At 42.4% G+C, this 20,166-nt stretch overlaps 1 protein-coding gene across 1 annotated transcript in view; it reads left to right on the top strand.

Annotated features, from left to right (window-relative positions):
* Positions 1 to 13,674, top strand: part of tmod1 (tropomodulin 1) — a gene marked incomplete at both ends in the record, with an annotated part of 30,107 nt that extends 16,433 nt beyond the window's left edge. Inside the window, 5 exons of the mRNA XM_080721602.1 lie at positions 2,436 to 2,566; positions 3,517 to 3,624; positions 6,195 to 6,338; positions 8,746 to 8,890; positions 13,616 to 13,674. Coding sequence (XP_080577728.1) covers positions 2,436 to 2,566; positions 3,517 to 3,624; positions 6,195 to 6,338; positions 8,746 to 8,890; positions 13,616 to 13,674 — 587 coding nt within the window. The remainder of the gene's footprint in view (positions 1 to 2,435; positions 2,567 to 3,516; positions 3,625 to 6,194; positions 6,339 to 8,745; positions 8,891 to 13,615) is intronic.
* Positions 13,675 to 20,166: the final 6,492 nt, after the last annotated feature.

The following is a 20,166-nucleotide window of genomic DNA, read 5'->3' as shown; positions in this document are numbered from 1 at the left end:
ACCAAAACGGCCGGTCGAGTGGACCGAAACGAACGCTCCCTGCTGTTGCATGAGCCGACTCAACGCCGTCCGAGTTACATCTACTGGGGGACAGAATAGTAAATAATGTTTGGAGGCGAAAGCGTCACTCAAAGTGCCTCTGGCAAACCACAGCGCGTCTTTTACGGGACTTGCCTGACTGTCGCTATCTTTCACTAAAACCCATAACTTTTTAAAATTAAATGATGGGAAAACTGAGATTCTCCTCACTGGTCCTGAGTCTGAGAGAGAACGAATACAGTCCATGCTTGGACCTCTGGCCGGACACGTCAAAAAAGAAGTCACAGACCTGGGCGTGATTTTAGATTCTGACCTAAATTTTAATTCTCATTTTAACAAAGTCACGAGAACAGCCTTCCTTCACCTAAGGAACATGGCCAAAGTAAGACCATTTTTAAATCAAAATGATGCTGAAGTACTTACTCATGCTTTTATAACAAGCCGGCTGGACTACTGCAATTCACTTTTTACAGGATTAACCAAAAAATCTATAAGAAAACTTCAGGTAATCCAAAATGCAGCAGCTAGAATTTTAACCCACAAAAGAAGAAGGGATCACATTAGCCCAGTCCTGTCTACATTACATTGGTTACCTGTATCTTTTAGAATTGATTTTAAAGCTCTTTTATTTATTTTTAAAGCACTAAATAACTTGGCACCCTCCTATATTAGTGATTCTATTGAGTTTTATGTTCCACCAAGAACGCTTAGGTCCTCCACTGCTCTTCTACTAGAGGTCCCTAAAGATCCTCATAAAGCCATTGGTATGGCCGCTTTTTGGGTTTATGGCCCTCAGTTATGGAACACATTACCTCTGGAGCTTAAAAGGGCAAGCTCTCTCAGTGTTTTTAAAACTAAGCTGAAAACCTATTTTTTTAATATGGCTTTTACTTAAATCAGTTTTTTTTTGTTGTGTTTACTTCCTTTTATTATTTCTTATTGTTATTCCTTTTGCCCTCAATGACTTCTTTCTATTTTTTTTTTAACACCACTGTTTCTGTTTTTATTTTATTTTATTGTATTTTACTTGTATGTAAAGCACTTTGGGCTACATTGTATGTATGAAAGGTGCTATACAAATAAAGTTCATTATCATTATCATTAAAACGCGTCCCCTCTGAGCTTCAGTAGCCCTAGATAGATGCTAATCTAGCATGTAGCGTGTTGGTTGACACAACAGAGTGATGCGGGGCATCGCAGATCGCCGACGTTCCAGCTCTTTGTCATTGATGTGCCGCTTGTCGGAAAGCAGCCTACTTTATTAGAAGTATCTGTAAGTTGAGAAACAAACCAGCTGCACGCCTTTACCACAGAGACTGGGAGGAAGATAAACTATTTCTCTCTGTGTGACAGTGTGTGTGAGACGGTTGTCTCTGTGTGAACGAGAAGAGAGGCGGGGCTGTGTTTGTGTGTGTGTGCGTGCGTGCGTGCACAAGGCATGGAACACTGATCAGTGTGCATTGTCCACATTTGAAGTGAGTAGGCTCTTGTAATGTAAATATAATGGCAAAGCCTACACACCCTCATAAACCATGTTTACATTGCAATTATTTTATAGCTACAAATGTGAATTATATTATCCATATAAAGGCTATGAAGGTTAACAAAAAAACACATGAATATGTGATTGGAATCAATGGAGGGGTCTCATCTGGAGATATTTTATGTGGGTTACTTTCTGACAACATGGATGGATGAGGGACTGTACAGTTTAAATTCTGGACCCAGGTGATTTCATAAAGCCCTACCATGCATTTGTAAGGCTCCTTTCACCATTTGATGTTATATTGTTTTTTATTCATGGGTCATGAATTGGGCCGAATTGGACAGGTAATGGTCCTGGGCAGTATTGCTGTGAGTACTGGGATTGTACTAAAATTAATTGGGAGAGATGTTTTCCTTTTGGATTTAAAAGGTTAAAGACAAAGTTACAATGAAGGTCAAAATTTGCCCACATAATTGTTGAAGAGACTGGAATAAGAATATTGGTTGGCCAGGTTTGCATGTGCATTTGATTATTCCTACTGTATCTGTGGTAGCTTTTTACTGACACACTGCTTTGCCACTGACAAACACTGCTTTGTCTCTGATTTATGAATGTGGCCTTACATTTGTCGATTCCTTTGCCGCAGTAATGGTATTGAATTTTTCATTTTAGAGGTATTAAAAAGCCTTAAAAAGTATTGAATTTGTACTTGGGAAATGTGCAGATACCCTGCCTACTTGATACAGTCACTCTCTACCAATTCTCTTTGCCAAAAATTGCTGATCTGTGTGAGCTTGTAGATCTACAATTTTTTGGGCAAATGTTCTTCCTCAGGATAATGTATGTTGGGGATATTTTGATTTATAATGGTGACATGAAGTTTTCATAATGGTCCCGTCCCTACGTCTAGGTGTGATCCAGTGTGCTCAGTACAAAGCCGTCCCAGACGAGGAACCCAACTCCACAGACGTGGAGGAGACGCTCCGGAGGATAAAGAGGAACGACCCGGAGCTGGTGGAGGTCAACCTCAACAACATCAGAGTACGTCTCTCACAGACACGCCCACTTAGACTGCAATGACTCTGTCCACTAAGGTTTTTTTGGGGGAAAAAAAGTATGATCAGCGGTGCTCAAAACCTTTTAATGTCAAGGGAACCCCTGGAATGATATGCATTTGACCGCGGATCCCCCATCTCAAAATATGCTGTTCCTGGGACCCCCAGAAGCAAAGATTTGAGTTTGAGTCTTTAAAAGAATATATATATGAAAGTCAAAGTGGGCCACAGGGTAGTGGTTCAGGAACCTAGGCTGGTAACTAGGCTGGTCCCGATCCCAGCGACCTTTGCTGCGTGTCATCCCCTCATTTCTCCCCCCTTTTTTAAAGACCAGCTACACTTGTTTTCTACCTATGGGGGCTGATTCTGCCAATGCATTTCAATGGGAATGGAGAGGTTTGCTGCCATTTGCGGATTTCTGTAAAAATCCACTCCATTCTCATTGAAAAGTGCTGTGTGACCGTGCTCTAACAGTAGTATTGATATTTTTACTTAAGTAGAGAATTTGAGTACTTTTTTCCACCACTGGAGATTTTGACATTGTGTTTACTGTTTGTGGTGTGTGTATAGAACCACAAGTAAATCTTACACTTTGGCAGCAGCAAATTGATGTGCGGACTCTTATTTCTTATCTGTATACTATGTATTAGTCCAGCACCCACCCAGCCTATATGGCCTTGGATGTCCATGCCCTTTTGGCTGTTTTTCTTCCTCTAGTTTAGATTAACCTTTAGAAAATACTTGTCCCGGTGTTGAAGGAGTGATTTTGTGTGTGTGTGTGTGTGTGTGTGTGTGTGTGTGTGTGTGTGTGTGTGTGTGTGTGTGTGTGTGTGTGTGTGTGTGTGTGTGTGTGTGTGTGTGTGTGTGTGTGTGTGTGTGTGTGTGTGTGTGTGTGTGTGTGTGTGTGTGTGTGTGTGTGTGTGTGTGTGTGTGTAGAACATCCCTGTGCCCACGCTGAAGGAGTACGCCTTAGCGCTGGCTGACAACACGGTGGTGGAGAGGTTCAGCATCGTTGGCACCCGGAGCAACGACCCCATCGCCTTCGTAAGTCACAGCTCCGATATCGCTCTTGTTAGTAGAGCCTGACCAATATATCGGTCGCTTTGGAGCTATCGGTGAATTATTCCTCTGATATATTAATTGTCTGTAACGTGTCTGCGGATAGAGCATGAAACCCTGAGTTATAATATAACTATTATAGGCCTATGTGTGGGCAATACCAGAATTATCCAGTAGAGTGCAGTATAATAGTCCAAGATGCAAGCCAACACTACTGGAGCTGCTGCCTCTCGTGTGTCGTTCACTCACCACATGCACTGTCTAACTCTGATTTTTCATGTTGCGGTGGAGGAAGGTGTGTAGGCCTATGTGAAAATCCACAGAGAAATATAGATGTCTGACTATAGACTATAGAACTTGTGTTGTATGCTTGGCAATGCATGGCGGCTGTCTGCACTTTGCAGAGCCGCCGTGCGAATCCATGAGCGAATCAAACTTTACGTTTGGATAAAAGACACATATTAATTCATAAACGAGACAAAACACAGCAGAACCCCCAAATTAAAAGAGTATTATTATCCAACAAGCAATAGAAATTGATAACTGCGACCAAACTTAAAGTTTGACATGAAAAGCACAAAAAAAAGCAATAATCTGACCATTTATCCAAGGGGCGAGCAGTCAATTAAATGATCTTAAATGAATAAAAAATGATTTTTACAAAACATTGGTATCGGTATCGGTATCGGTATCGGTGCTCTAGCACTCTCCAACATCGGATATCGGTATCGGTCGGAAAAAATGGTATCGGTCGGGCTCTACTTGTTAGAGGATATATATCGACATTGTCAGGCAGAAACCCAGCCCTGCTTCATTATGCAAGATCGTCACACAAAATAACGGGTCCTACTAATTGCACCAAAATACCCCAAGTACACAAAACTACCCAAAAGTACACAAAAGTACACAAAACTACCCCAAACTACCCAAAAGTATACTCAAAACTACCCAAAAGTACACAAAACTACCCCAAACTACCCAAAAGTATACCCAAAAGTACTGGGTACTTTTGGGTATACCTTTGGGTACTTTTGGGTAGTTTGGGGTAGTTGTGTGTACTTTTGGGTAGTTTTGTGTACTTTTGGGTATACTTTTGGGTAGTTTTGTGTACTTTTGGGTATTTTGGTGCAATTAGTAGGACCCAAAATAGCAGATTTACTAGCACACAACGCCTTGCGATGCGAGGCGTTGTGTGCTTGTAGATCGTCTATTTTCACTAGTTTAAATCATTATTAAAATGATAAATACAAAACAAGTGGTTTTGGACTCCATATTGTATGTGTTTTTATTTTATTATTTGTGTAAATTATCACCCTACTTGATCATACTACAGCGTCATACACACGGAAGTATCAAAAGTAGCTGATATACAAGCTCGAAATGTATCTGCGACGGTGTGTGTGTGTGTGTGTGTGTGTGTGTGTGTGTGTGTGTGTGTGTGTGTGTGTGTGTGTGTGTGTGTTGCGCGCGCGTGCGAACACTGAAGTGTTCCATGTGGTTTTGTGATCTTATGATTTGGTATGAGTGGGTGTAAGTCTGACTCCGGGGTGAACACACCTTTCATATTTCTGGCTATAAAAGTAATGAAGTGCCCAGAGATAGATAGTGTAGCGGTTAATATTACCTCCATCACTGGAACCTGGAGAAGGCACGTTGCCAGAGCACGTTGTGTAAGTGTGGTAATAAATACTGGCTTTGGATGGAGAGAAGTAAAGTGTGCAACCTTGAATAGTTAGCCAACAAAATCCACCCCAGGGGTCTTCAGCAGGGGGTCTCCTTTTTTATATTGACCACTTGAAACTCCAAATAGTCAGTTTAGAGGCTAATAAACTGAGAAACCGGACAACCTCCTTAATCCTTTCTGCCAAAAAAAACTCCTTGGATGAGAAAGTCGAGGAAAACATCCACAAACCACGAGACCTATGGAAGCTATTTAAAACCCAGCTAGGCTGTGGCGCTAAACTTAGATCCATAGCCAGCAACATATCCATCCAAACTCCCATCACCCTCCTCACTGACAGTCTTGATGTAGCCAAAAATCTCAACATCTACTTCAACTCCACGGCCAAAAATCTGGTCAGTAAACTGCCCGCTCCATCTGGGCTGTTAGGTGTTAGGCACATCTTGAAATTCTACAGGAACCTCTGGGTATGCAAAGACAACTTTAAACTTGCCACGGTGACAACTGATGAAGTGTGTAAAAAACTGCGCACCCTACCTCAGTACAAGGCCGCTGGCCATGACAAAATCGCCCCCAAATTTCTCAGACTCAGCTGCCACCATTGCCCCAATCATTACCCATTTCAGCCAAGTGCAACATTTTCCATTATGACGCTAACAAGGCAACAAAATCAACTGTAGATTTAGTCGTCTAAAATGATATTTACTAAAACTAGACTAAAGCTAAAACTTTTCAGATCACTAAATCTGGACTAAAACTAAATGAAAATGTATTTAGAATATATATTTTAGTTTTGCTCAATATATTTATGACTAAACCTAAATCATAATGTTGCTGTCCTAATGAATTCGGGCATCCCCCTGCTCCCCCTCAGGCCCTGGCTCAGATGCTGAAGGTGAACATGACCCTGAAGTGCCTGAACGTGGAGTCCAACTTCATCACAGGGTCAGGAATCCTGGCTCTCATAGCGGCACTGCAGTCCAACACCACACTGCTGGAGCTCAAGATAGACAACCAGGTACACACACACACACACACACGCACGCACGTGCGCACACACACACACACACAGACGCGCACGCACACACACACACATTTTAATTCTTATATGTGTAATATACTGAAAAGTTTGTTTTTGTTAGGCATTCCACATACATTATAGTGAAAAAACGTAATATGGGAACAATACAACAGAACAGTTTGAATAAAGCTTGTTTTACAGTAATAATGTCCAAAGTGAGTCCTAGATGAAACTGTCAAGCTGTACTACTGTTTTACCACTAGACATACAGACAGACAGACAGACAGACAGACAGACAGACAGACAGACAGACGTACATACAGACAAACCCTATGGCTTCAGCCACCAAACTACACTGTGTGGATGTGCAGCGATGATGAGGCACAATGCACTTTGTTTACTTCAATATCTTCTGTATAACCTTATGACCTTGAAATGAGTCACTTGTGAGAAATGGGTGCATATTAATCACACGCATGCCATGCACGCACGCACAAAAAGCACAACACATGATAGCTCCAGAGGAAGGTTACATTACTGTATACGGTCAAACCAGGTACAACTGCTGCACATGCTTATTAACACACAGAGGAAAATATAACACATTGATGACATACAATTATATGCAGATATTTAACAGATTTCCTTCACACACATAGACGCACAGACGTGCGGACGGACACACACACACACTCACATGCACACGCACACATACACACACGCTAGTGAGTCAGTTACTGTAGTGTACACAGGCAATCTTAGACACCTCCGTCTAATGTTCTTGGATTGCACCAGATTACTGCCATATTGCATATTTATAAGGCCCTGACTCACTGTTTGCTCCAATGCTCGTTAATGTAACGAGCTGAATGATTCATAGAAATGGATTCCACACACACACATTGCCCTCTTTCTCTCTTTGAACTGTCTCATTGTGCCTCGTTCTTTGTGCTTTTTCTCACCCCTCTCTCTCTCCCTACCTCACCCTCTCTGTCTCTGGTTCAGTTGTGCAATAATTCTTCAATCGATTTTTCTTCCTTTTTAAGAAAATGTAATGTTGTGGGATGAGGATGGCTTATTTGAACTCATTGACTGCTTTCATTAAACTCACTGGCACGCTCTTTTGTTTTTCTTACATTTTAAAGTCGTCGCGTCTCGGTACGTGACCGATCAGAAAAGATCAAAGAAATGGGCGTTTCCTGCTAAATTTAACATTGGAGCCAATGCAGATCAGGTTTTTATTTTATTTTCATATCCGGTTTGAACTGTTTCCAGGTTAAAACAAGATGCGCTACTTCTCGAGCAGATCAACTCCAGCATAATTTTGGGTTAAATGAAATGACAAATATCTATGGAATCTCCGGCGTGGCTGCCTGGAACATCGGGGATATCTCGGTTTGATGCAGTCAATGAGTTAAGCAGTCACACCTGGCCCGAGACAAATTAACTGGACTCAGAGCCAGGCGTGACTGGCTACACACCTAAATGAGTCCCCACCAAGCCCCCAGAACCACGGAACATATTGGAGCAGCCTTCGCCTGGTGCTTAAACCTTGGATTGTTAAAATGTTACTGTTTTTTATGTTAATGCTAATGCTACTGGACCCTAGTGTGCCTGCTCGGTGCTCAAGACTTCAACAAAATTGGCCTACTTATCTAGGCAAATCGAGTTACTTCTGGCAGTCTTCCAGGTGCTTCAAACGCCACTGAGCAACTTGCTTCACTGCCAAGGTTTTCTTACCATTTACGCGGCGTGCATCGTGCACGTCAATGTCAAGTCTCCAGGTTTTCTTCAGAATATGTAGGACACTGATTTACTATGACACTATGTATGGCACATTAGGACTAGCTCTTTATTTTGTTTTGAATAATATTGTACTCATTTTGTCTGTGGCAAAAATATATATATTTTGATGAACATGTCCACCACAAGCCGGCATGGCGATGACAGGTCTGGTATCTGGCTCTCTTATCTTACAGTATGTGTTTCCTTGTGGCTACACTACAGTATAATCTACCACAGTATACACCAAGGCTTGGCAAGCAGTTTGGGGTTACACTACTTGGAACTATAAAGTTTACTTTCGACCTGAAGCCTTGGCTGGAAGTTGAGGCCTGTTCCCTGTGTATTTATAACTGAACTTCAAAGGGAATAACACTCTTCTTCCTGTGTTTCTCTTTTTCTCTAACCGATCCAATGACCCCTCCCCTCCCCTCCCCGATGGTCCTTCTCTTGTCCATCTTGTGTGTCCACTCTTCTCTTCCTCTCTCTCACTCGCACCTTCTGACTCCTCTTTCTTACTTGTCTTTCTTCTTCACGTCTGTCTGTTTTATGTCCACATTTCACCACCAACTTTCACCACACCTCCTGCTGCCTCTCTCTTCCCTCCCCTCCCCTCTTGCAGAGCCAGCCGTTGGGGAACCATGTGGAGATGGAGATAGCCAACATGTTGGAGAAGAACACCACTCTGTTAAAGTTTGGCTACCACTTCACCCAGCAGGGACCGCGCCTACGTGGCTCCAACGCCATGATGAACAACAACGACCTGGGTGGGTCACACGCACGTGCGCGCGCGCACACACACACACACACACACACACACACACACACACACACACACACACACACACACACACAGACGCATGTACATTGCAACCAAAAAAAATTGCCCTCTGCAGATTTGGTCTGCCACCACTCAGTCGTGATAGGATTTCACTCCCTCCGAAGTAGTGAGGGACCTCGGGTCGGCGGGTTTATCACCAGAGGCATTTTTGAGCGGTGCTCCTGGAAGGACCTAAGCTCCAACATCTTGCTTTGTCCGGGACACGAAGCGTGGCCTACATCTGACCTACATCTGGCCTACTTCTTGGCACAAAGCACTCAAAGTTTGTTGTACGCCCGGGGTCACATTGGCCAAGCTTTGTGAGACGCTTAAAACATGAATAGCACTGCTCACTTCACACTAGGTGTGATTTATTATTCGGACCTTGGAAATGTAGGTCCCACACAGAGTTTCCAGACTAATGTCTACGCAGTGTCACTCATTCACTCACTCATTCACTCACTCACTCACTCACTCACTCACTCACACATACCTTTTGGCAGCACTTGAGCTACAGTACACTATGGTAAATTGTTTTATGTTGAGCTAGTTTATGATAACATTTGGGTTAATTTGTGGTAAATCATCATCTTTTGATGTACTTGGCGGTATTATTTAGACCCTACACACACATGCAAAGACTCAACGGTGATTTAAGCTGTGATATAAATACATTTGACGAATGTTTTTGTCTTGCAAGCAATACGCCACTGAGCGTGCCAGGAAAGATAAGAGAGAAATGATTTAGGATCGAATGAGTCGGATTCAAACCACGATGTCAAAAGTACAGTGCATGGCACTCCTCTGAGATCACCGGCTCGTACAGTGAGGGAAGAAGCACTCTTCTACTTACAGTAAAAGTAGCAATACCACAGTGTAAAAATACTTTCTCACAGTAGTATATATTTTTTTAGTACTTTCTCAACGGTCCTGCTTTCAAATGTTTGCCTCAGGCAAAGTACAAAAGTATTAACCCATTAAGACCGTTTTGTAATACTTTTAATGCTAGCCTGACATGACCAGACAAATAATACTTAAAAACTACTAGTATTGCAGAGCCAAACAAGGTGTCCATGCATTGGTCAGTGCAAAAAGCAAGAGAAATGACATGTGCTCACAGCAAAAGTGTCACGAGAACCCCCTCTCAAAAGGAATGTCCTCAGTGGTCAGAGTCAGTAACAACTGTAATTCCAGTTAAGTTAGGTCACAGTTGTCCTTGCCAAGTGACCGTAGTGTGTCTCATTGTATAACTTGAGAGCAACCGGCACAAAGGACTTTCCCAGTCTCTCGCACCTCCGTCCTGGATAGGTGAATCTATCGTTTACTACTGTATATACAGCGGCTCAAAGGGGGACTTTGGATGAAATCACGGGGGAAACCTAATTTGGAAAGACTTACACTGTGGAAACCTAATTTGGAAAGACTTACACTGTACCAAACACTGTGGACAGTAAATGTTTCCACAATCGCGACACATTGTGAGCTTGTAGATCTGCTATTTTCGAACAGACGAAATACACACAGGGCTGGAGTGTTTAATGTGTGTTTTGTAACAACAATCAAAATGTAAAAAGTAACTAGTCACCATAAGGTTAACAATTATAGGAAAAACAAAAACTAAATTGTACTCGAGTACTGTACTTGATTACCAGTGGTGTAAAGTAACTAAGTACATTTACTTAAGTGCTGTTCTTAAGTACAATGTTGAGGTATTTGTACTTTACTTGAGTATTTACAATTGCCAATACTTGTACTTCTACTCCACTACATCTGGGATCCAAATATTATACTTTTACTCCACTACATTTATTTGAACACTTTAGTTAGTGTAGTTTAGTTAGTTAGTGTAATATACATTTCAGCCATTTGAAAATAGCCAATCTACAAACTCACAATGAATGCATTGTGCGCTTGTAGATCTGCTATTTCCAAATAATTTGTACACGTTTGAAAACTTGAAATGGGACATTCATTCTGCATAATAGAGTACTGAGTACTTATCCTTTTTGCACTTTAAATACATTTTTATACCAAAAGTTTTGTACTTTTACTCAAGTAAATTTTGAACTCCAGACTTTTACCTTTAACAGAGCATTTCTACATTGCAGTATTGGACCTTTTACTCAACTATAAAATGTGAGTACTTTTACCACCACTGTTGAGTACATGCACCTGCTAGACCAGTGGTTCTCAAAGTGGATTCCAGGGACTCTGTGGGTTCCTTTCTAAGGGGGTCTAAATTGACACATACAAGTCTGTAACTCTGACAGTGTACAAATGGAACCAAATGGACCTTAACAGGTCCATTTGGTTCCATTTGTACACTGTCAGAGTTAAGGGGACACTGCACTAGACTGTTACCACGGCAACCACACACACAACGGTGCGAGGAGAGAGAGAGGGCTCGTGTTACGTTCAGAGGGTTGGAGTGGTAGTGCTCTTGGCAGTTGGTCACGGCTGCTAACTCTTTATCTCTGTATATGGTTGTGCTGTAATCAGCCTCCCGGCACACAGGAATCACAGTGATGTCATTGGCCGCCCCCCCCAGCCAATCAAAACAACGCCTTCCTGGGCTGTGACATCAACACTAAGTACGGTGTGTGCGTGCGTGCGTGCGTGCTAGAACGGTGATTCTCAACTGTTTGTTTATTTCAAGGATCCCCAGTTTGAGATGCATTAGGCTGCGGGCCCCCATTCTTGTAAATCTGCAGAATCCTTGGAGTGTAGTGTAACGCCCAGGATTACATTATTAGACAATTGACACTGGGTGAAAGAAATTACAAAAATCGTGGAATCCAACCTAGAAGGTGATCTTACCTTTGTTACTCCCAAAAAGTAGTCCAGGTTTGCCTGTTATGTTTTTCCATTACCGGCAATCTTGCCCTACCCGACCACAGCTCCAAACAGCAGCGATTGGTTATGTTGTTAATTCGCTTATTTCTCTCGCTTTTTTTTTCTGTAAATGTCTGCCGTATTTAATGCCACTATGTGAGTGAACGGTGTTCTATTCCCACCGGGTGTCGCCATTTAGCCATTATTTTCGTGAATCTGTGAACTTTGAACTTTGGGCGCTGTTGACCCAGTGCGCACCGGAAGTCTTGCCGGACAAGATTTAAAACGTGAGTTCATAGTTCATGGCTTGAGTAGAGGCCATTCATGGCTGTATTGGTCCCAGTTTGACAGAACCTCTCTAGGCTCTTGCCAAAGCAGGAGAGCATGTGGGGACAAAGTGAGTGCCAGCCAAAACAACTTGGACGACCACCCCGCTGCTCCTGTGGCAAATCCCCCTTCTATGAAAAAACATGTAACATGACTCACTTTTTAATAATTGATTAATTGGTGCCTGCACTCATGGTGCATTGGATCATGTTTGCAGAAGGTGATGTATTCAACTATGAACTATTTTTAACCAGAGTGGACACTCTTGTATGGTTGTTGACTTGACTGTTTGTTGTCCCCCCCCCCCTGTCATCTCTTAGCCCGGGTAATTAGATCAGAAGTGGACTCTGACGGTTCCTTCACTCTCACCCTGTCCGTTCCAGAGCTGGAGCGGGCCTTTGGCAAGAAGTTCAAGTCTAAGACTAAGTAAAGCAACAAAGCCAAACGGCGTTGGACCTCTGCAAATATCTCCTGCTTCTCTGAACTCCAGCCTCTGTCCATCTTCTGCTTCCGCTGCTACGGAACCTTCATCTGTCTCTTTACTTTCGTTTTTCTGCCTGGGTTCTGCTCTACAAGAATCTGGTGCTGCCGTTTGTTCTTCAGCTGTGGGTTGTGTGAAGCTCTAGATTATTAGAAGAAAGGGGGAGTCAGGTCAAAGTGACCGAAAGGTTGTATCTTTCTTTACCAATAAATGTTTTGTAAGTGAAGACGGTGTGCGGGACTCCCCCTTTCTTCTGCTATACAAGTTCTTTACTCCGACACACCTGTCCCTCTCTGGACTGCTTTTCTTCAAAGCTCTAGAATAGATTATGATGTCTGCACTGCATTCCTCCCTCCTTCTGCCTGTGTTTGCTGGGTTTCTTTTCGTCTGGTTGCAGACTTTCCTCATTGGTGTTTTCTCCTCCACAAGGCTAGGGCCACTTGTGCCTCCACCCTTCTTGTTTTTTCCTGTCCTGTTCTATTACAGTTCCAATTTCCAAAGTAGCAAGGCTTCTTCTCCTTCTCTAAAATACCCTCCTGGCTTTCAAAGGTCACTGTTTCAAATCTTCCATAAGTATTTTCTTTTTTCGTGAGTGCTACAGTACCAGCCACAGTAAAAGTGAACTCTTACTGCCACTTGGAAGGGCAGTAGCGCCACTGACACGACTCGTTCGTTCCTTTCTTTTCCCTTTTAAAGCTTGTTCTTTGAAATGGGCCTCTTGCAAAAGCCGTCGATTCACCAGCTTTCTTTTCCCTCAAGCTGAACACTTTCTCTTCATTGTTAATTCTATTATTATTACAAGCAAGGCTCAGCAATTACGTCATAATTATGTTTTTGTAAAGTCTGACTTTTATTTTCTCTGTGTTCCTTCTCTCTTCTCGCCCCCTTCCTCCATCCCTCCTTCCATTTATCCTTGTCTCCCTCCCACTCGCCCTCCTTCTCCACTTGTTCCTTTCACTCTTACTCTCTCTCCATCCCTCCATCTCCACACCCGTCCATCCCTTCCCCTCCCCCTGTCTCTCCGTCCCGCAGTAAGAAAGAGAAGGCTTGAAGGAGGACCCATCTTCCCCAAGTGTCGGACAAACGTGTAGAAACCGGGGCTCGAACCACCTCCCCCTTCCCCCCTTTCCTCCCTCCAGACTCCTCCAGACCTCCCCTGGCCCTGTCCTCCACATCAAGCTCCAGACGTCCTTCGATGATCTACCCGAAGCTCGTGACCCACCTGACGCCACTGGGCTCGCAGGCGCAGCGTCCGAGATGATGGTCTGTGATGAATCCCTCTACTATGTTAAAAGCTGCCTAGACCAGGGGTCTCCAATGTTTTTTTTTAGGCCAAGGACTCCCAATAAGCTGAGAGAGATTAAACTTACTTTTTCATTTATTTCATAGACTTGTTTAACAACACTATTGTTGTGTAGTGTTGTGTTGGATTCATGTTAATGTGGAATTTCCGACAGTTACTGTAACCACTTAACCCCCCCCCCCCCCCCCCAAAAAAAAACATTTTGAAATAAATAACCTTTGCTGAAAATAGACGATCTACAAGCTGATGCGTTGTGAGCCTGTAGATCTGCTAATTTCAGCTAATGTTCCCCTAGGGGTTTGAATAGGGATGCTATAGGGGTTAGTGTAAAAGATGAATCCTATCTCACAAAGATTTGACGGCCCCAGGAAGTAACTCTGATGACCCCCTAGGGGTCCCGGACCCCTTTTTGAAGGCCTGTATCTAATACCCACCAGGCTTCAGTTAAGATCCGCCTTGCGGAAGCCTCTGATTGGCTGAACCGGAGATAGGGAGCGCTCCGTTGGACCGCACGGAGGTGCCGAAAGTTGGGGGGACGAAGCTTGACTATTCTGTCCATAACGGCACATAACTCGGTAACGGCGCTGAGTCGGCTGATGCGACTGTCGCAACACTCGACACGGCGACTCACTCGCTACTGCTCGTTCGGTGGTGTCTCACGTGGCTCATGGTCGCCTGAGAAGGGCGCGCCTCCGCCAACTCCACCAAAAACAAGCGCTCCTTTACAAGAACCTAACTGAACTCTGGTGGGTTGAGGAATCACGCGTTTTGAAGACCCCTGGCCTAGGCACTTCCAGCAGATCAGTGAATTACCAACCTGTGGGCCAGAGCCCACTGGTGGGCTGCCAGGGTATTGCATGCAAGTGGCTTCCCCAAAGATGTTTTTATGATAAAAAACTAAAAATCACACCTAGTGTGAAATGAGCGGTGCTATTTATGAGTTAATTTCATCAAGCTTCCCGCAAGCCAATCACAGCGTGTCCTGCAAAGCTTGGCCAATGGGACCCTGGCGTACAACAATCTTTGGCCCCGGACATATGACATTTTGTCCATATCGTGCAGCCCTAGTCACATGGGTGAGCCACAAGTGCTTTTGAGATTTTGGAGTGGGCCCTGGTCCAGAAAGGGCTGGGAACCGCTGCAGTAGATTTTAAAGGAATGCGATTGAAACGTTGTTACGCAAAATACAGCGGGAAATGTTTTGAGTGTCACTGAAACGGTGACACCCCGTCTATAGCGCTGTGTGTTAGCCTATATCTTAGCACAGTGTTTCTAGTGCTGTGTGTTAGCCTACAGCAGGGTTCCCCAATTAGTTTTCCCCAAGGGCAGAATTATGTCTAGGCTACCGAGCCGAGGGTCACAGCATTGCGTTCCCGCTACTCCAGCAACAGTTCAGATATACTAGTGTTTGGCTGCTCTTATACCACCATTATTATAATTATTATGAGAAATACACTCCTTAAAGTTGAAACAAAATAAGTTAAGAACCAATTAATCTGCTTGAAAAGTATGCATCTGTATAACAGCAGCTAGTTGACAGTGCAGGGACATAGGCCTAATTGCCTTCCTTTGATCCATTAACGAGGGGCTGTCGACTACTTACTGGCATCAGCTGGACACAGACACACTCACCTTCCCCCTCTGTCTCATTTCTCTACAAAATCCCTTGAATATGATTAAGGATCACTGTGATCCTGGTCTCAATAATGCCTCCCCCTGGCCAGCCGGGGCGCCTGATGGAGGGGAAAGGAACTGGTTGGAATAACGTGTTCCTTCCACGCGCTACGTCCATCCCGGGGAAATCCCCCCTGTCAGGTGAAAAGATACAACTTGGACTACTCATGCATTGAAGGAAGCATGAGGTCAGTCCGTTGTCTCCCCAGGCGCGGCAGAGGGAGAGCAGAGCCCAGGATTACATAGGCAATTGGCACTGGGTGAAAATGGGTAAAAAAAAAAAAAAAAAAAGATCACTGTGATTATGGTAAGCTTACGTTTCATATCGCATCACCATACCTGTGACTTTAACTAGTCCCCCAAAATATATATATATATATATATATATATTTCACTGGGGTTGGTGGGGGCCGGACAGAACCACCCCGCGGGCTGCCTAGTGGGGAACCCTGGCCTACAGTGTACCTTAGCACAGTGTTTCTTAAAGTTGTGGAACCCGGGGATCTCAATTTGAGTCCCGGTACGTTGGGGGAAAATAACTTGAATAACCATTTTGCTGTAGCTTTTTAGAACCTATAGGAACATGCTGTTTGCAATCCTTTACCATCTCCTCAAGGGTCTAGTTTCCAATGTGCAAATACCAAGGGCTGTTTTTTTTTCTTCTTTTTTTAACTAGGGCCTATTTAAAAACATTTCTTTCTTTTTTTTACAAGCCCTGTTGTTGAGTTTGTTGGATTCTAATTATCAGTAATATTCTGCTGTAAATGAGTTGACGTTTGAGTTGACGTTGTTGTCGTTATTGTCATCCCATCACAGTCTTTCTACTGATATAGGTTTAACAACCCATTTAGGCCTGAACACATTATTACGCAATATTTTATGCTTTAACTATTGAAAAATAGCAGATATACAAGCTCGCAGCGCGGCACTCGGTGCCGCGCTGCGAGCTTCTAGATATTTTTGAAAAATCGTTCGAATTTTGACCCGATTCTATAAGTGTCTTTTGAATCCTCCTACGTTTAAAAAACAAACAAACCTATGTTTCTATATGTCAGCAATCTGGCTTAGCCATCGTTAAAGAAAAGGTCCTTTACTGGAGCTCTTTACTGGAGCTCAGTTAGTCTGTTCTTGAGAGACTACTATGTCAGTGGTTCTCAAACCTTTTCATGTGAAGGACCCACAAAATTATATGTATTTGGCCACGGACCCCCATCACAAAATATTTAATTCCGGGGACCACCCAGAAGCAATATTTGAGTTACAAACGTTCGCTTTAAAAATACATATATTCAAAGATTTGCACACATTTTCACGACTTTTTCAAAAATAGCAGATCTACAAGCTCGCAGCGCGGCACTCTGTGCCACGCTGTGAGCTTGTATATCTGCTATTTTCACTGGTTAAAGCATTCAATAATTCTAGGCCTAAATGGGTTAATCCAATAGTTAAATGAACACTGATTCTTTTACTTTGTATTTGCCTACAGAGAGATTATTTCAGTATAATGGGTTGATATATATATATAAACCTAGGTTACTATGATGATGAGTAGCGGTCCACTATATACAGATTGTATTTATTTCTGGCAGACCTGGCAAGAAGTTCTGTTGTATGAATCTATTCAAATACATCATGATGAGGTTTGACTGAGCGTGCCTAAGCTAACGCTGGAATCAAAACCGCCCTTCGTACTAAACTACAGGGTTAAAAACTGCAGGGATAAAAACTACAGGGTTAAAAAGGGACCTGCTGTTGGAAGTAACAAGAGATCAGTGTTAATTTTGTCGGCTAAAAACTATGATGAAAAATATTCTGTTTTTTTTTTCACTGACGAAAACTAAATAAAAACTAAGCCAGTATAACCTAGACTAGACCAAGACTAGATGTTATGTTTGGTTGCGCTCAAGCTGGTAGATCGGCTATTTTCAACATGCAACCAAGTGTAAAATCAGGCATTACAACGCCATCAAGGCTTGCCAAAATAAATGTCTTTGTCGACAAAAAGACTAAAACTGAAACATTTCAGATGACTAAAACTGAATCTAAATTTGCTGTCATAATCAACACTAAGAGAAAATAGGTTAAATGTAGCATACTGTATTTCCCAATCAGTGTTTTGGTCATAAGGTGGGACCCAGTGGTGTAAAGCAATTTACTGTATTCTTACTTTACTGGAGTATTTCTGTGCTTTTACTTCTAATTATTTGAAAACATGAGTTACTTTATTGATTTTTATCATCATTTCAAAACAGACATTAACCACATAATCCTATATACATTTTGGCCATTTGAAAATAGCCGATCTACAATCTCACAATGCGTTGCGATGCATAGTGAGCTTGTAGATCTGCTACTGTATTTCCAAACTATTTGTATACATTTGAAAACATGAAATGGGACATTCTGCATAACAAGTACGTTCTACTTTTGGTACTTTAAGTTGTAATAGAGTATTTTTATATTGCAGTATTGATGCTTTTACTTGAGTAAAGCAATGTTAATAGTTTTTCCACCAGTGGTGGGACCTTAGCGGTGAAGCCGGCAGCACACAGGGTAAAAACATAAGTGTATTTGAATCGATTCTGATTACAACTTCAACCAGCTGCTACGGTTTGTTGTTTTTGTGCTTGTGTTGTTATTTACTGGAGCTGAGCTTTTGTGGTTAAATATGAGATGCACTGTAAATGCCTGAGTGTTAATGTAACCACGAGAGTGTACTAATGTAACCAAATGGACCCATAACCTGTTCCATTTGTTTCCATTCAAGAGTCACACAGACCCATAAGGGTTCATTTGGGTCCCCAGCTACATGGTTGATAGTTATGGGCACCAAATGGTCCCTTGCAGGTATGTAACTCTGTGTAACTTGGGCTATATAACTCCATTTGTACTCTCTCTGGGTTAAAGCAGTAGTTCTCCCAGACAATTACAGTACGTATTTTACGGCATTCCTAAGCCGGGCATCAAATTATTAGCTTAGGAATGTGACAAAAACATCCCCAGGAACCCAAGGCTTCATGGGGTGTGTAATAGGCTACTGTATATGCACAGAAGCCATTTTGGAGAGAAGTTGAGTCTCTTCTCACTTCCTTCACAGGTGTTACCAATGATACTAAAGAAGTTTCTGTTCCATTCTGGTCAAACAGAGTCAGGGTGCTGATATTGTGTCATGTAGGCTCACTGGAAACACTCTGCTACACCAGTGGGTCTCAACGTGTGGTCCAGGGACCCTCGTGATTCCTTGAGGGTTCCAAATGACCCCTTAAAAAGGTGTGTAACTCAGAGTGTACAAATGCAGGTCCATTTTGTTCCATTTGTACACTCTCAGTTATGGGGGTCCTTCACCTAAAGGTTTTGAGAACCTCTGTGCTACATGAAATGAAACAGAGCCTTCATTAGTATCATTGGTAACACGTTTGAAGGAAGTGAGAAGAGATCCAACTTCCCTGCAATATGGCTGCTGTGCACATGGCCTATTGTTATAAAATAAGTCGTTTTGGGGATGAACTACTCCTTCACATTTACTCAGCATTTGACCGTGTGGTTGTACAGTTTCCCCATCATTGGATTAAAGCCCAGACTCCAGGTCAGATTGTGTTGTGTACAGTGTGTGAGTGTTGGGGTATTATTATATTACCCACTGATTCTGGGCTGGGCCTTTTTAACATGGTCATAGTCAGTGGAAATAAAGGTCAAATAAAACATTCAAATACCCAAAAAGAAAATGCCTTTTTATTGTTTTACATTAGATTAGTGGAAAGAAAAACACCTGCACTGCAGGGGTCATCAATATGTCCGTACATGGAGATTTCATTTGTGTCACATGGCACATTTGAGATTTTCTTTTTTTAGACACACCATTATAATGTTCTTATTTTGATCATAATACCCAATCACTGAATGTCAAGTCTCCAGGTTTTCTTCAGAATATGTATGACACTGATTTACTATTATTTATTTACACTATGGCACATTAATGAGTCCACTAGTACTAGTAGTTCTCTTTTCTTTTCTTTTTTTTCCCTTTCTTTTGCAAGGACCACCATAACTCTAGGTTCTTTTGAACACTCTCAGAGTTACAGATCTGTTATGGTCATTCATGGCTATAGCTCTTTGTTTCTGGTAACGCTATTGTCCACTATTAAATTGTGTATGTATGTGGCCAGACAAAAATGTCCACCGTAAGCCAGCATGGCTTGTTATCATTGTGTTGGCATTGATAATAATCATCTTTATTGTCACATCACATGTTTACAGGTGTAAGACAGTGGTGAAATTTGTATTTTAAAGGAAAATAAGCGAGAGGATCAAAAACAAAAAGGTGTATATCTACAGCATAATGATGTGAATCTTCATAACTACCCTACCACTGTGATTTTGCACTCACTCTGTAGCCTACATAATGCTAAATATGAAGTTCTAAAAACCCATTAGCCTACAACACCATTGCAGACATTCGGGGCACAGTCTTCTTAATTATTACTCTCTAATGTATAATTATGGCTTTCATAGTTATTTTTGTTAAGCAAAAGAAGGGTCTGCAACTCACTTTTAGTGCTCCAGATTGTATTCCCAACAGCAGCGAATAGTATTTGCTGCAGTTGGG

This window comes from Nannobrachium achirus (assembly GCF_963921795.1).
Source record: "Nannobrachium achirus genome assembly, chromosome: 3".
NCBI lineage: Eukaryota > Metazoa > Chordata > Actinopteri > Myctophiformes > Myctophidae > Nannobrachium > Nannobrachium achirus.
The sequence above is the reverse complement of the archived record's forward strand: the minus strand, read 5'-3'. Positions and strand labels throughout refer to the sequence as shown.